The following is a 15,934-nucleotide window of genomic DNA, read 5'->3' as shown; positions in this document are numbered from 1 at the left end:
TACCAAAATGTGTGGTAGTGTAGCTTAAGTTTTATTGAACTTTTTGTACATACAATATCTGTACTTTATTCGGATTAAGTGTGATACTGATGTTTGTTTTATTTGGTCCAACTTAAACTGAATTTTTTTTACGTAAATATTTTGGGAAAAACTGGGGGAAAAAATAAATATTAAATATATTACCCAACTTTGGATTTGATTCCAAGTCAAATGTTGGAATTGCATAACATCTTATTGCATGCACACAAAAAGTCGTCCTTCATAGCCATTAGGCCCATGGAGCCAGAGTTTATTCCAGTTTCCATAGCGAGAAACAGACAATAGCAATTGCTTTCTATCCTTTGGATAAGATGCTAGTGCTAGTCTATCACATAGTACTTTCAGCCAGAGCATGTGGTTGAGCATTGTAATGAGACTTAAAACTTGAGCTTTTATAGAGCGCAATATCCACTAAACTTTCTCAAAGCGCTTTACAAGGAGTCCCTAGCCAACAGCAACACTTAACATATAGAACGAGACATGATGCCTGTTGGACGATATTGCAAATTTTTATCGGACAGAGACAACGCTGTTACCAGCCAGGTACTCATTTTACACCTGAGTACGGTGAGAGAATGTGAGTAAAGAGTCTTTTCCAAGGACTCAACTATGCACCAAGCGAGGCTCGAACCCAGGTCCTTCCGATCCGAAAGCGAGTGTCGAACCACAAGACCACATAGCCGCACTAATATCGACTTTTATGGATATAATTAAAGGACTAATTTTTCATCGGTCTATCAAAAGCTGAATAATGAAAAATAATCCAAAATAGACAATCTATTGCAGCATAGCTATTAGGTCCCACCACCCACACCCTTAATATCCCAGTTTTTCCGTACAGACCTCCAGACCTAAATCAGATCTCCACCGCCCTTAAACGAGCCCCACTAGTGGGGAAAATATTTGCCACACCACAAGACCACATAGGCACACACAGACTTCTTCACGACTGTACACGAATGTAGCAACAAATTCGCCACCTGGATAAAACGTCTTAAGATTGTAATGTGAAATGAAATGTATGTAACGATACAGACAAATCTGTAAAAGTGGGAAAGGTATGCAACAGATAACTGAAGGAAAACATCGAATTTTAAAACCATTGACAACTTTAAAACCTCTTGTTTTTATTTGTAATAAATGATTGATACCCATGAAATATAGCATAAGCCTTGAATAAACCTTCTTGCTTGTCCATTAAGGCAAATGTATCATATTGAAATCGAACAGATAAAAAATGAATCATAAATACTTAGGTTAGAAGAAAAGAAATGATTGACAGGTTAATTAATATACACCTATGACATTTTAAAATACACTAGATACTCGCACCATTTGTGAATTCAATCTATATTCATGAACTGCCATAGCTTTACATTTACTACTTCTACCACTCCCGTCAATTTCATGAAATGGTTATTTATTTCTTAATAGTTTTTTTTATAAACGCCTTGTAAAAAGCAGGCACAGGCCATCCCAATGTCAAGCCATGGACAGTGGTATGAATGAAATTAAAAAAGTGTGTGTTTATGATGCATATCGTATATATGATATAACAGGCTTCATAAAGCGCTAGTATAGAGATGCTCTTAAACACAAACCAGAACTGAAAAACAAGGACTACCTCAAAATATCGAATTTCAATATTTTGTACGTCATTGGGAGAACCATTTCCTTGGTTTCGGTTACATTTTTTATAATATTTAGAGACAGGGAAAAGGAAGATTGTGTAGTAGGTAAAAAATTATAAATTTTGAATTTCCCATCCCCACACAACAAAAGGTAAAGGTTACAATGTTCAAACAAGTAGCATTGTTATAAAGTCACTATAAAAACAAAACAAAACAATGTCAACAGTTAATTCCATGTCAGTGCCTGGCTTTTACTTTAAAAGAACCACATCATGAAATTGATATGTAAAAGTATGATGCTGATTCAGATACCTTTCCTGAACTAATACTTTCAAGTTTTCAGGTTTATTTACTGTTAGTGTTAGGCTTTCGGCTATGCAATAAATCACAAAATTTGATGGCAACATGCATGAAAGAGAAAAAATGATAAAGAAAACCAACAAAACAAGATAGTAATACTAATAATAATGGTGGTAAAAAGTAAGATTATGTCATTAATAAGCACAATACTAATGCAATGCTTTTTTTGGTACAATTCAAAAGCACTACCGATCTTGATTTCAACGACTACTCCGTGGACATTAATCGAAACAAAAGATTAATTAAAATAAAAATAAAAATTTACGAATACAAATTCCTGTTGCATTATATAAAGAGAAAGAAATATAAATATAATGCTGATCGTTCTACAAAATTCTGTACAATTTCAATGTGAATAGATAGGAAACTCATGCTAAGCACTGGAATGGCTTACAATTTCAGAAGCTGTTGAACACAAAACTTATAAAAAGAAGAAAGGAAAAGAGGGGAACAGAAGGTAGAGTAGAATGCTCCCTGGGTTACTTAAAAGAGTTGTGCAGCAATATAATATTATACGTCAAAATGTTAATCCTTATATTTTAGTCATTTTGTCACACGCGACAACCCTCTGACAGCAATAGTAAATGATAATGTTAGTAGCAGCTCATAATGAAAAGCAACAGATATATTATTACATTAAAATAAGATTAGGTAATACAAATATATACCGTATTACATTTTACATTTGTTGTCCATGATGAGATATCAGTTTACAAAGATGATGAAACCAAGATTAAACCCTTGAAGACGGGCTGAAAAGTAGCAACGAACCACACTGACTTAACCTGTCCCAAAAAGCAGGCTTACAAAATTATTGATAAGGAAAAAAAAAACCCAAAAAAAACAACAAATTATCGAAAAAGCTAAAGAGAAGTAATAAAAAATTTAACCAGAGCGCAAACTAAAATGAAAATGTATAACATAATGTTGTATGTGATAGAGAACTGTACCAACCATAACAATCACACATAAAAATATAATATATACTCTTTTCAAATGGAACCTAATCATGATAAATCCTGAAACAACTGTCAGTGTCAGAGAATCTGCTGGCGAAGTAATTGAAATTGAAATCACATCAATTTGTTATAACAGATTTATTGATGACTATGACACAGTGAAAGATGTATATAAATTTTGTTATATTTTTATAGATGTACAGAGAGATGACATTAAAATAAGACATCTTGAAGTTAAATTTGAATACAATATTTTGCACGCCTACATATCATTTCATATTATGTATGTTATGTGATAACATATATACTTATGTACATGTTATTAAAATGAAAAACTGAAATATTAATAGTTAATAGAAAATCTATTCAAAAGTAAAACAAATAGCTTGAAAAAGGAGCAGGTAGCAAACGAATTTGACACCTGTATTGTATTTGTATGGAGAGAATTGAGAGCGTGTGTGTGTGTGTATGTGTATTTGGGGGGAGTAAATTAATTACACTTATCATTTGTTGTTTGCTAGGTGATATTACGTTTTTTCCTGATATCACTGTTAATGGCCAGGTACTCATTTTAAACCTGAGTACGATGGAAGAATGTGAGTAAAGGGCCTTATTCAAGGACTCAACTATGCACTGCTCAAAAGCTGGACTCGCACCAGGACTGCATGGCGGCACAAACCTTAGGCAGACCCGAATCACCCTCTTCTACTCTACAGAGAGACATGGCTGACAAATTCACAAGGGAGGAATAAAGGATGTAGAGGGATTAGACGTGACAGAAAAAGGGTCAACCAACATAGAACCCCTTTGCCTCGGGACAGACATTCTTTTGCCTTAAGATGATCTCCTTCCACCCCAAGGGTGTAAGTACATAGAGACGTTGTTCGGTCAAACTAGTGAGAGAAGCTTTTTCCTGATATAAACATTGGATGTTTTGGTAAAAGAAAATCCAAGTAAAATAAATGTAGTAAGTTTTGGAATTATTCATCAAATCAAGACAACAAATTTATGGACATAAAAAGACAAAAAGAATTTTATTCCATTAAAAAAAAACCCCAATAAATTAGAAATACAATTAGCTAAAGTCACCAATCTTAAACTTATAGCCCATGCAACTCTTTAAGGTCGTACAAACGACATGAAAAGGAAGAAAGCAGGTTAAGGAAAAGATTATATAATAAAAAAAAACCCAAGAAAAAAGTAACATAAAGAGGACTAGTCTAAATATAGATACAAAGACAACCCATCCTTGCCTCTAGCCTGACGTCTAAATGTTTGACCCAATCACAAGAGCCTAGATGACACACAAGAACTGAGACGCGAAAAGAATTTAGAACATCTGAGATCCATCGCAGCAGACCGTCATCAACGGAAAGAACTCACTCAACAAATCAAAGAAGGTGCCAAAGTGTCCCAGTCCGAAGATTAGGAGGCAATCGGCAATAAAGTCAAGTAAGCCAATCACATGACCACAGCAACGAGGGACATATTCAGATGCTTGGTTCTATAAAATTAACCATTGACGATTACGTACTTAAAAGTCATAGGGGCGATTTACAAGAAATAAAAATGTCATCTCCCACATGTGTCTGATATTTCCCTTTCTTTCAGCAAAAGGAAAAAGCAAAAGAAAGGAGAAAAGAGTGGATTCCCTCAACAATTTAAGTCCATGACTGGCCTAAGACCAGGCCAAAACTGATAAAAAAAAGGAAACCCTAAAATAATGACATGCTATAAAGTGAAAGAGATTATTTATAAGGGGAAAATTATCATCTCCAACTAGAAAGATAAATTATTTTCCTCTCGCTCTCAGGAATAGACTCAAGGCGTAACAAAATGGTGTGATTGGTGTGATTCCCGAATAAGGACACAAAGCCAAATGGAATGAACAAATGATACTCCGATACAAGGGGACAGAAGATTTATCAAATGTGTTTTTAGATGTCTAACTGACCAGCCAGGAGGACAATGTTCCAAACTCAACACAGTAATTCCAAACATGGGCAAACCTATCTGACAACATTTCCCAACCTGAAGGAGTGAACAGTGGAGACGGACATATTTCACTTTTAAAACCATTTCAAAAGGGAGGCCAATAATATTATTTGGTACACTGGCCTGTTACACGAGTTGATTCAATAATATAATGATGATAATAATAATAATAATAATAACTAATAATAAAAATTTGTTTGTTTTGTTTTTAAGGGTTTTACGGCGCTTGCAACACATTTAGGTTATATCAGCGCCAGTAAAAAGGAAGAAAATGGGATAGTAAAAAGTTATAGAATTACAATAAAAGCACCCAAGAAAAAGTAAGACATAGGGGAACTGGGAACAAATAGGGATCAGATGTAGATTCCAAGAGCAGACCACCAACGTACTTAGTTTGAGATCACCTAAAAGTCTCATCCAGACACAAGCACAGGTCCCATCTAAGAGGAATACACTCAAATGTTTACCAATCATTTAATATAATATGTAAACTCAACATAATACAATGCATAACAGAGAGATGATTTACAAGGAAAAAATATCATCTCCCAAAACTATACATTCGACTGTTTCCCTCCCAGCCAAGGAGCTCCGGCAAGGATCAGGACAAAACTAAGTAATCTCATTCCAAGACAATGACAGGAAACAATTGGGAAACGGGTATGGGGGGATAGAAGACACAGCATGTACCTCCCTGCCCACTATGGGAGGTCAGGATCCCCACCCAGAATAATAAAAATAATAATAATAATTATAATAATAATAATAATGATAATAATAATAATATTCTCCCTGAAATCAAGAGATATAGAACAAACAGCGATAATAAAGCATTTTATAAGCTCCATCTTATTTACATATTCCTATGTACACAATTATTGGTCAAAGTAAACATTCTGATTCCAAAAAAAAAAAATCTTTTTAAATAAAGAAATAAAGAAAAAAGAATTGATAAATAAAATACAAAACTCATCCAAACAATGATTTTCAATCGCCAAACATATTATATATATATATATATATATATATATATATATATATATATATATATATATATATAATATATATATATATTATATATATATATATATATATATATATATATTGATAAGCTTAATGTGAGTATCTCCAAACATTAGCACAACCACATCAGCCAGTCTTTGGTAGGACGATGTCCACAGTTTTGAAACAAGCCACATTCACATTGATATATTCTTATCTAGTTTTTTTTTGTTTTTGTTTTGTTAGAAGCTTTATGAAGCCTGTAACAATTTTAGATCCTCCATTTAACAATAAATTGGATAGTTTAAGTATATAGATCTAGAATTAATAAGCATTGCAAGCACCCAAGATAGGTAAACAAGAGGAACAGTTCAAACATAGCAGCCAACTTTTCAGAGAGCTAAAATGGGTCACCCTAACGCACAAAACAGTCGTGACCCAAACCAGCAGTAATATTAATTGGACTATCATATAATCTAATCTAGATTCAGAGCTTTTTCTGTTCCTTATTTTAATTTGCTAGTCAAAAAAGCATAACCCTGGGACATGCAAGGGCCTTTCCTTACAAAAAAAGTCCAATTTTTTTTTTTTTTCATTAAATTTTTCTCAGATTTCCAAATGTGATCAGTTCCAATTTTATCAGAACAGTTGGCTGCTGTGGTTCAAATAGAAATTTATCTGCCTAGCTGAGACCCAAAAAAAATCTTTTGAAAAATTAATAAATAAAAAGTCAAAGAGAGAATGCTTGTTTTTTAAGGGTTTTACAGTGCTGCGACACATGTAGGTCATTTCAGCACCAGTAAAAAGGAAGAAAATGGTTATAGTAAAAAAAATTTCTAGATTTACAATTAAAAGCATACAAGAAAAGTAAGTCCAAGGGGAATTGGTTCAAATAGAGAACAGATGTAGATTCCAAGAGCCTTTATCAGTGTGAGATCAGTTTGAGATCGCCTAAAAGTCTCATACAGACACAAGCACAGGATCCCACAAAGAGGAACACACTCAAATGTTTACAGAATACATAAGACAACTAACAAAACATAACAGAGAGATGATTTACAAGGAAAAAAATATCATTTCCCAAAACTATAACTATACATTTGACTGTTACCCTCCCAGTCAAGGTCTCCAGCCAGGGCTGGGACAAAGCCAAATAATACCATTCTAAGACAAAGACAGAAAGCAACTCTAAAAACAGATATACGGGGATAGAAGACACAGCGTGACCAGTCAACCATTCAAAGAGAGAAATAAAGAAATAAACTTAAACTGAAAGGTATACTATGAGAAACGGCCGTCCCAATCAAGACCACTGACAAAACCAAAGAAAGGAGCAGTTATCGACTACCTCGCTCCCGAGTGAATACACACACTCTTTTCCCTGTCAACCTGAGAAATTCTGAGTTATGAGAAATTTACCTTTCAATTACAAAACTTTTCCATCACAGGAGGACATTATGATTGCGATTCAGAGCCATTACTTTACGCGACCCCACACCATACAAATGTTTTTGTCTTCAGTACTGATGCTGTAACAGTTTATAAATAAACGATAACTGGTATCATAAATAAACATAACAAGGAAATACTTTACAATCGAAAACAAAACAAAAAAAAACATCTCCCTTCCTCTAAATGACATATATCAAAGTGTTACCCTGACCGCAAAGGATCCCAGAAAGTCTACAACAGAAAGCAAAGCAAAGCGAGGGGTTCAATAATAAATATCGAGTAGGGGGGAGGGGGACCCTTTGGAAAGCTGATCACAAAGATTATTCTTGTAGAATTAGAAAAATAACAAACCATTAAAAAAAAAATTTGCCTTGCTTTGTGTTCATCTTCCAGTGAAGGCAAATCAGACAGCATAATAATAATAACAAAAATATGGTTTATAATTTATAGAAAATGCACATGAATAACAAGACAATTGTATTATTCTTTACAACGCAATGATTCAGTAGATATAGTTATTGATTTCTTTTGTACAAGGAATTGCACTTGGTATTACATCCGCTCTCTTTCTCTCTCTCTCTTATCTATTTTTTTTTAAACATCATGTAACAATGAAATGGAAAAGAAATAACATTCCATGGTGACAAGTAATTATGATCAAGTAGAAAGATGATTGTCTTACTGTTGCGATGTTTGTTTTTTAGTTTTATGGACTTGCAACACATTTAGGTCATATCAGTATCAGCGCCAGTAAAAAGGAAGAAAATGGGATAGTAAAAAGTTCTAGAATTAAAATTAAAGTACCCAAGAAAAAGGAAGACAGAGGGAATTAGTTCAAATAGGGAACAGATGAAGATTCCATGAGCACACTTTCAAAGTATTTAGATTGAAATCACCTAAATGGCTCATTCTGACACAAGCACAGGTACCCACTAAGAGGAACACACTAAAATGTTTACAAATCATATGTAAAACAAAAATAATACAATGCATAACAGAGAGATGATTTACAAGGGAAAAAAAATGTCATCTCCCAAAACCCTAACTATACATTTGACTGTTTCCCTCCCAGCTACAGTACCCGACGAGGGCCAGGACAAAACCAAGTAATCTCATTCCAAGACAAAGACAGAAAGCATGTTGGAAAACAGCTATAATGGGATAGAAGACACAGTAAGTGCCTCCCTGCCCACTATGGGAGACAGGAACCTCACCCAGTTACTGTTGTGATGTCTTATCCTACAAGGTTGGTTTGGAACGTGTACTATACATATTTGTTTATTTTGTCATTATTTGCTTTCCACACTAACACGATTAAAACAATGGTGAGTCTACAAATATTAAATTCAATTTCAATTCCTTTGAAATATAATTCATACTTGAACTTGAAAAAAAAAAAAAAAGTAATGAGAGCGTAGATCGACATTAAGACGGTGGAATAGTCTCACACCTCTTATGAAAGAAAAATACTGTGGTCTGTGGAATCTTCAAAATTTGAAGTTACAGACTTAAAAGGAAGAAAAAGAAGAAGATGGGGGAGAGTGGGGGAGAGAGAAAAAATTAAATTTGCTTTTGTTTTTTAAAGATATGATGATAACAACAAAAGATCGTTAAAGAAACAATGAGAGAAGGGAAATAAACACGGGAAATAATGGAAAGAGGTTTTCTCCCTGCGAGTCAGCAGTCCAAATTTCACCTGTTACCTGCCCTACTCTGCAAAGACACGTATTTAAAAATTTGACCAGAAAACTTGTCCTTTAAATATCGATCGATTTAAACGACCCTCGTCTTGGAAAAAACTCTCAAACCTGGGAGGGTCAATTAATGCAATCTCTATAGGAAGGCCGAGATATCTGGCCAAAGTTTTAAATATGTGTCTATCTAGAGTACGGCAGTTAACTGGTTAATCAGAGACATTAAAAAAAGATGAAAAAAATACAAGATCTTAACCATATGAATTTATTGAGGACAATGGCAAAGACCAAACGAAATAGAAAAAAATTAAATTCCAGAAAAAGAAATAAGCATTAAAACCATTATTAGTTTCCATCTTTTAAAAATCAAGATTGAAATAAAACAAAAACAAAAATATCTCATGATGAAGGACATATACAGAAAAAAATATATACATAAAGTGGAACAAATGTCATTAGTCAGTCTTTATTACATTTATAAAAAACACAACATCAACACATCATTCACGCAATATGTCAAAACAGGATGATACATCATTATTTGTATTTAATTATATATATAAAACCTATTGACCATACTCTGTGAAAATAGCTTTTGTTTATATTGACCCTAAATACTTCTTGAAATACATATCAATCGATCATAATTATTCTCAACTTGTCAAAAAATTTCAAACTTGAGATTTTAAAATTGGAACTTTTTGAGATGTTGAAGGTGGTTTTAATCAAGCTATAGTGATATATATTGGAATTGGAAGTAAAAGTTTCCTGGACAACAAAGTGAAAAAGAATAGTATTTTGTCGAGAGTACCGACCGATACAGAAAATGACTAATCTCAAAAGCTTGCTTCATATAATTGAGAATTATGTCCAGGAAATATACACCCAAAACCACACGCAACCCCCCCCCCCCCCCCCCCCCCCCCCCCCAAGAAAACAAAGAATTCTGTTTCTATGAAATTATTGAGGACTGTACACTACTAACAGATTTTCATTTTTACACAGTTAATGGAATTAATCAGGCATGACCATCTAGAACCCAAGCATGTCATTGATGATATAATGATAATGATTCTTTCATGACTCATAGCGACAAGACTGTACAGCTGAATAGCCTTCAACTGAAGCTAAGTCTACATAAAAAATCCAAAATAAAATTTGAAACCTGCTCTTGATATTTACACATTCTCCGTCAATGAAGAGGTTGCGATAGTCTGGACATTTTCCTTGAAATTGGGAACAGGAAGTTGTTTTGCAGGAATAGCTGGACTGGTAGAAGTCGAGGTTGATGGATTTGAAATGGGACTTGCTGGGCTTTGTGGACCATCATCTTCCATGGACGGCCAGTTAGGAGCTGAATCCGGTTTATTTAGACGTTCATTTAAAGCCTTCAGTGCCAATTGTCTGAAGAAAAAGTATAAGCATGTCAGACATCCAAAATAAAATGTCTTCCGATAAGATGATTCACTAAAGGGGCAGAATACACACAGACATACACATGATTGCAAACACATAGTTACAAACTTATATACAGATTACTTGTTATCAAGGCTAAATTGAAGCACCAGAGTAGCAAGAATTGCTTCACAACTGGACTTTTATTTTTTCTAACTCCTTCTCCTCAATCTTACCCACCCACCACTGGATGGGTGACTGGGCCTAATCGCATAGGGAATAAATTAAATACCCCGCAAAAGAGTAGTAAGTAATTGTTACTGTTGATTTTATGGTACAGAAATCTCTATAAGCCTCTTGGGTCTAATGGTCAACTCCTTCTGCAGAAAAATTATCAGATCTATTATTAAACATGAAATTTTTTTTTTTAATTGAGCATTTATAAAGCGCAATATCTACAACACATGCTCAAAGTGCTTTCCAAGGGGTCCCTGGCCAACAGCAACACTTAACATGCAGGACGAGACATGACACATGTGAGGCAATATCACAATTTTTCAGACAGAGACAAAGCAGTTAATGACCAGGTACTCATTTTACACCCAAGTACAGTGAGAGAATGTGAGTAAAAAGCCTTTTATAAGTACTCAACTATGCACTGCCCAGAGCGGGACTCGAACCCTGGACCCTACGATCTGAAGGTGAGCATCATTCCACTAGACCACATATCATTGTCATTTATTTATAATTAGACCTGTAAATGAGCTCTATAAAAATTGACTGAAACTCTTCTTCGTAATTCGTCGTAGCGGTAAAATCCAAAGAATCAAAATGAAAGGTAAACAGCAAGCTCACTTGAGCAAAGCAATGGCAGAAAACTAATTTGTGCGGGAATTAATTAGGCTAATTATCATTGTTCCTTATAATTAGGTATCCAATCAGTGAAGAAACTTAGAAACGGTCAACCAGATTGTTTACAACATGAGGCAATCGAAATGTGCTTGTAGCAATCATATAACTTTCGATTTGAAGGTGTCTACATAACGAACTTCCGGTGTTCGAATTTTTCTTTTCCATACTTTTCCTGTCCTTCAAGTAAATGTGGTCAATTTTGGCTTAGACGAAACAGTGAAATTTATTGCTCGGCGGCTCAGTTAAAATTGGCTACGACAGGTCTGGAAAGTGAAAAAATAATTTCACGAAGGCTGTGTGAAAATACACTGGGGTATGTTCAGACACGGCAATTCTAAAAAGCGTTGCTTAGCCTTGGCAATATACCCATCGTTAATATAAACGGCCCATGAGCTATGCATAGCGCTGTGGAACATTCCTAATTAACTTTACAATCATTCGACTACGATTCATGAATTCTTTCTTTATTCAATTCTTTCTCATCTTTTTTAAAATATTTGAATTTGACGAATTGACTGATTTCAGTTAATTGACTGAGAATTTACAGGTCTATATAATGTAATTTCTTTTCTTTTTTTTTTTTTCAATTTTATATTCCTCACTTTCTTCTCTCTGCATCATGCGGTTCTGTCCCAGGCAAAGTGACTGTAATTGTTGTGGGTGAGCTGACATCGTACCTCCTCTGTGGTTTTTTGCATAACTTCACTCTGACCATCACACTAAAGATTGAATTTGAAATGACAGCAACCAATGGCTGGAGTTGACTCGGGAAGAAGCTGAAAATAAATAAGAGATTGTGACAAATAAGTTTTTATTTTGTCAAAAAACCACCACCACTACCACATTATCAGCACCACCACCACCGCATCATTTTTTTTTCCATTCACTTTCAGTTCTGATTCTGACCCTTATATTGTAACAATTCACACCCAGTTAAACAAGTGTTTGTTGAAGCTACCAACAGGGTATTTACTTCTGACTACCTTCTCAATAACCATGAGGTTCTCACTTGTATCGATGTTGCCTGAATAATTAAGATAGTTGAAAGATGGATATTAATCAAAGATCAAAGCTGGAATATGCTAACTGCATATGGTATCGGAAGTTTGAGGGAGACAAAGACTGTTTGGAAAGAGTGCAAAGGAGAGCAACAAAACTTATCACACACCTGAAAGACAAAACCTACTGTGAGAGATTGAAAGAATTAAATCTCCTGACCTTAGATTACAGGAGAAGAAGGGGAGGTATGATCCAAACATATAAAATAGTAAAGGGAATAGACAGGGTAGAGGCAGGATTCCTTAAACCAAACAAGAACATTCAGACACGAGGAAACAGCAAGAAACTGAAAAAAGAACGTTTTAAAACAAATGAAAGAAGGAACTTTTTTTCATCTAGAATTGTAAATAACTGGAATAAACTACATGAAACCACAGTATCAGCAAAAAATTTGAATAAATTCAAAGCAGAGTTGGAGATAAGCAACACCCTAGGAAACAAGTTCAATTATAAAAATTGGTCCAATCATTAATAGATGAGGAGGAGCGAAGGAGACTACACCAAGTCTAAAAGCTCTATACAGAGGTATCCAGGTAATATTACAAATTTCTTTTACATTTAATTTTTAAAAGATGAATCCCCTATTTATCATTTTAAAATTATTTGTGCATGTTATAATACTAATGGCATATTCACCTGGCAAAACAAAAATTGGTCCAATCATTAATAGATGAGGAGGAGCGAAGGAGACTACACCAAGTCTAAAAGCTCTATACAGAGGTATCCAGGTAATATTACAAATTTCTTTTACATTTAATTTTTAAAAGATGAATCCCCTATTTATCATTTTAAAATTATTTGTGCATGTTATAATACTAATGGCATATTCACCTGGCAAAACTAAAATTTTCTGCCATATCTCCTCGGTTTCCATTAGAATGCTTTTGATAAAATCTAAGGTAGACCCAGCTGACAACAATCCCCGTTCCAAACATGTAAGGGTAAGGTCCAGGCAAGAGACCAGCTACCCTGAACAATATGATAAGAACTAAGATCAACAATGGAATGTGAGTATTTCGAAGCTTTCCAAATGGCAATGTAGCAAGACAATGATCTGGCATCACTTGCTTCACTGCCACACAAAATCCTGCGATGTACCCAGACAATCCATAGATGTGGACATCAAAAAGATACTCCTCGTTCAGAGTAACCAGATATATAAAATAATATAAGAATGCAGTGACAAAACCAACTCCTAAATTGACGATGACGAAAAATAAGAGCATATCTGGAGCACCCCATAATGGTTCAAGGAGTTTTCCAAAGAGAATTATGACTGCGATATCTGAAAGAACGTGCCACAAGTGGAGTTCAACAAAACAGTAGAAAACGAAACTGTACACACGAAGGTTTGGTGGCATAACATAGCCAGGAGTGACTGTAATGTAAGGTATAGCAGAAGAAATGAATGAAAACAAATATCCAATTATCACAGCAACAGCAACAGCTTTGACAACAATGCTGCTTTTCCCCACGGCAGCAGAGAAATGGTCTTTTAGTATAGGAATTTTCCCTTGAACCATGGACGTCGCCATTTTGGACAAGTGTTATTCTCCCTGCAGGGTTGCCAGATTATTTTTCAACAAAATGCCAGGGGAAGACTCAAAAAATGCCAAAACACTCCAAAAAATGCCAAAGTCTGTTGACTCCCACCCCCACTAAGAAAACTACTCACTTTTGATAGACAATTTACTATCATATCCTGGTGGCTTGCGTGTTTTCTTTTCTTTTTCTTTTTTTTTTTTTTTTGAATTATACTAAATTTCCTGTTGGGGTAATTTATTACCTACTGACTACTAAGTGGAGTGCTAAACCACTACACCACGGTTGAGAAAAGGTGTCATTTGAAGTATAATATACAAGAAAAGAAAATGCCAAATGAAAATGCCAAATGCCAAATGATTTTTCTAATGCCAAACGGTTTTCAAAAATGCCAGATTTTTGGAATCTGGCATTTAAAATGCCAAACTGGCAACCCTGTCTCCCTGACGTCACCACAGCCAACTTGGTGACCGGATGACTTCCAGTGGTGTATGTAATCTAGATGACAAAACAATTATCCCTTCAAGTTGGATCCCTTAAGATCATAATGGATATTTTTTTTCTTCGATTCCAAGGGTGTCAAATTCCAAATTTCTAGGCAACCTAGAGGAGTATTTGCATTTCGTCATAAAATCTCTGACTCAAGCTCTTCTACATGCATTCTCATAATCGAACGGTCTAGTGGTATGAAAACTCGTTTTCGGATCAGAAGGTCATGGGTTCGAGCCTCGCTCGGCGCATAGTTGTCCTTGGAAAAGGCTCTTTACTGATATTCTCTCACCGTACTCAGGTGTGATATGAGTACTTGGTCGTTAACAGCGTTGTCTCTGTCGAAAAAAAAAATTAATATCGCCTTACATGCGTCATTTCTCGTCCTACATATTAAGTGTTGCTTTAGTACAAAACATTTGCCAATTTTGATATGACACAGTTAACATATTGACGCCATTCTATACCCGCTTGAAATGCCATGGCAACGGCATCTCGGGTATCCCCTGAAAGAGCTTTCCCCGCCTACATTTTGTCTGTGTCAGGAGTAGGCACTTACTTAAAATCAAAGCATTTTTTTGTATTGAGTTCGACGTTTTTCGTATTTCCAGTTCTGCAACCAATGTTGATTATTTAAAATATTTTTGAATTAGCTAGTTATAGAGTAGCTTTAGAGATTGTGAAGTTTTGGATCTTTCTAATAGAATTTTACCACTAGAACAGCACCAAAAGGGCATGACGGAAACACTCTCTATTTGTTTGATATTCCTGTCTAAAGAATGTTCAGACTAACTCCGTAATAGTTACTTCTAAATCATTTATACATTATGCATTGGAAGAGCTTGCAATTCCATGATTAATGGTTATGTTCAATTTCGGTATCTCGGCGATGGGTATAAAATTAGATTCATATGGATCCCCGGTCAGTGGTTATCAAATATCAAATGTATAGAGAGGTTTTCTTTTAAAGCTTTTTAATTATACTGCCTGGCTTATGGTAGAGGACTGTATTCGACTTCGGGTGACCAAAGCCCTGATACAATTCTATACGCGGAAAAGATCTTTTCAATTAATTACGTGATACTAAGCTGCTAGAAGCTGTGGACTGCACAAAGTAATGAACAAAAATGAATATGAAAGCTTAAAAAAAAAGAACAAAATACCAAACACGGAACGTTTTGGGATCAAAACCCTTCTTTAGCCAACAACAACAAAAAACAAACACTGAAAACATAATTACCTTACTAAAAGGCCAGATTATTATTATTGTTATTATTATTATTATTATTATTATTATTATTATTATTATTATTATTATTATTATTATTATTATTATTATTATTATTATTTATTATTATTATTATTATTATTATTATTGTTGTTGTTGTTATTATTATTACTATTA

The 15,934-nt window shown here is 34.6% G+C and overlaps 2 protein-coding genes across 2 annotated transcripts in view; one reads left to right on the top strand and one right to left on the bottom strand.

The window, feature by feature from the left end:
• The window catches only part of LOC144974752 (uncharacterized), a 357,750-nt gene that overhangs the window by 67,494 nt on the left and 274,322 nt on the right, over positions 1-15,934 (top strand). The window lies entirely within an intron of this gene.
• Positions 6,208-14,058, bottom strand: LOC144974748 (transmembrane protein 115-like). Its single transcript, XM_078917970.1, has 3 exons — positions 13,330-14,058; positions 12,042-12,215; positions 6,208-10,536 (listed from the first exon to the last, which is right to left on the bottom strand). The coding sequence occupies exons 1-3, from the start codon at positions 14,031-14,033 to the stop codon at positions 10,311-10,313; spliced, it is 1,104 nt and encodes a 367-aa protein (XP_078774096.1). The 5' UTR covers positions 14,034-14,058; the 3' UTR covers positions 6,208-10,310.

Source organism: Berghia stephanieae, chromosome 6, assembly GCF_034508935.2.
Source record: "Berghia stephanieae isolate SIO BIC M18660-M18661 chromosome 6, UCSD_Bste_1.3, whole genome shotgun sequence".
Classification (NCBI taxonomy): domain Eukaryota; kingdom Metazoa; phylum Mollusca; class Gastropoda; order Nudibranchia; family Aeolidiidae; genus Berghia; species Berghia stephanieae.
The sequence above is the reverse complement of the archived record's forward strand: the minus strand, read 5'-3'. Positions and strand labels throughout refer to the sequence as shown.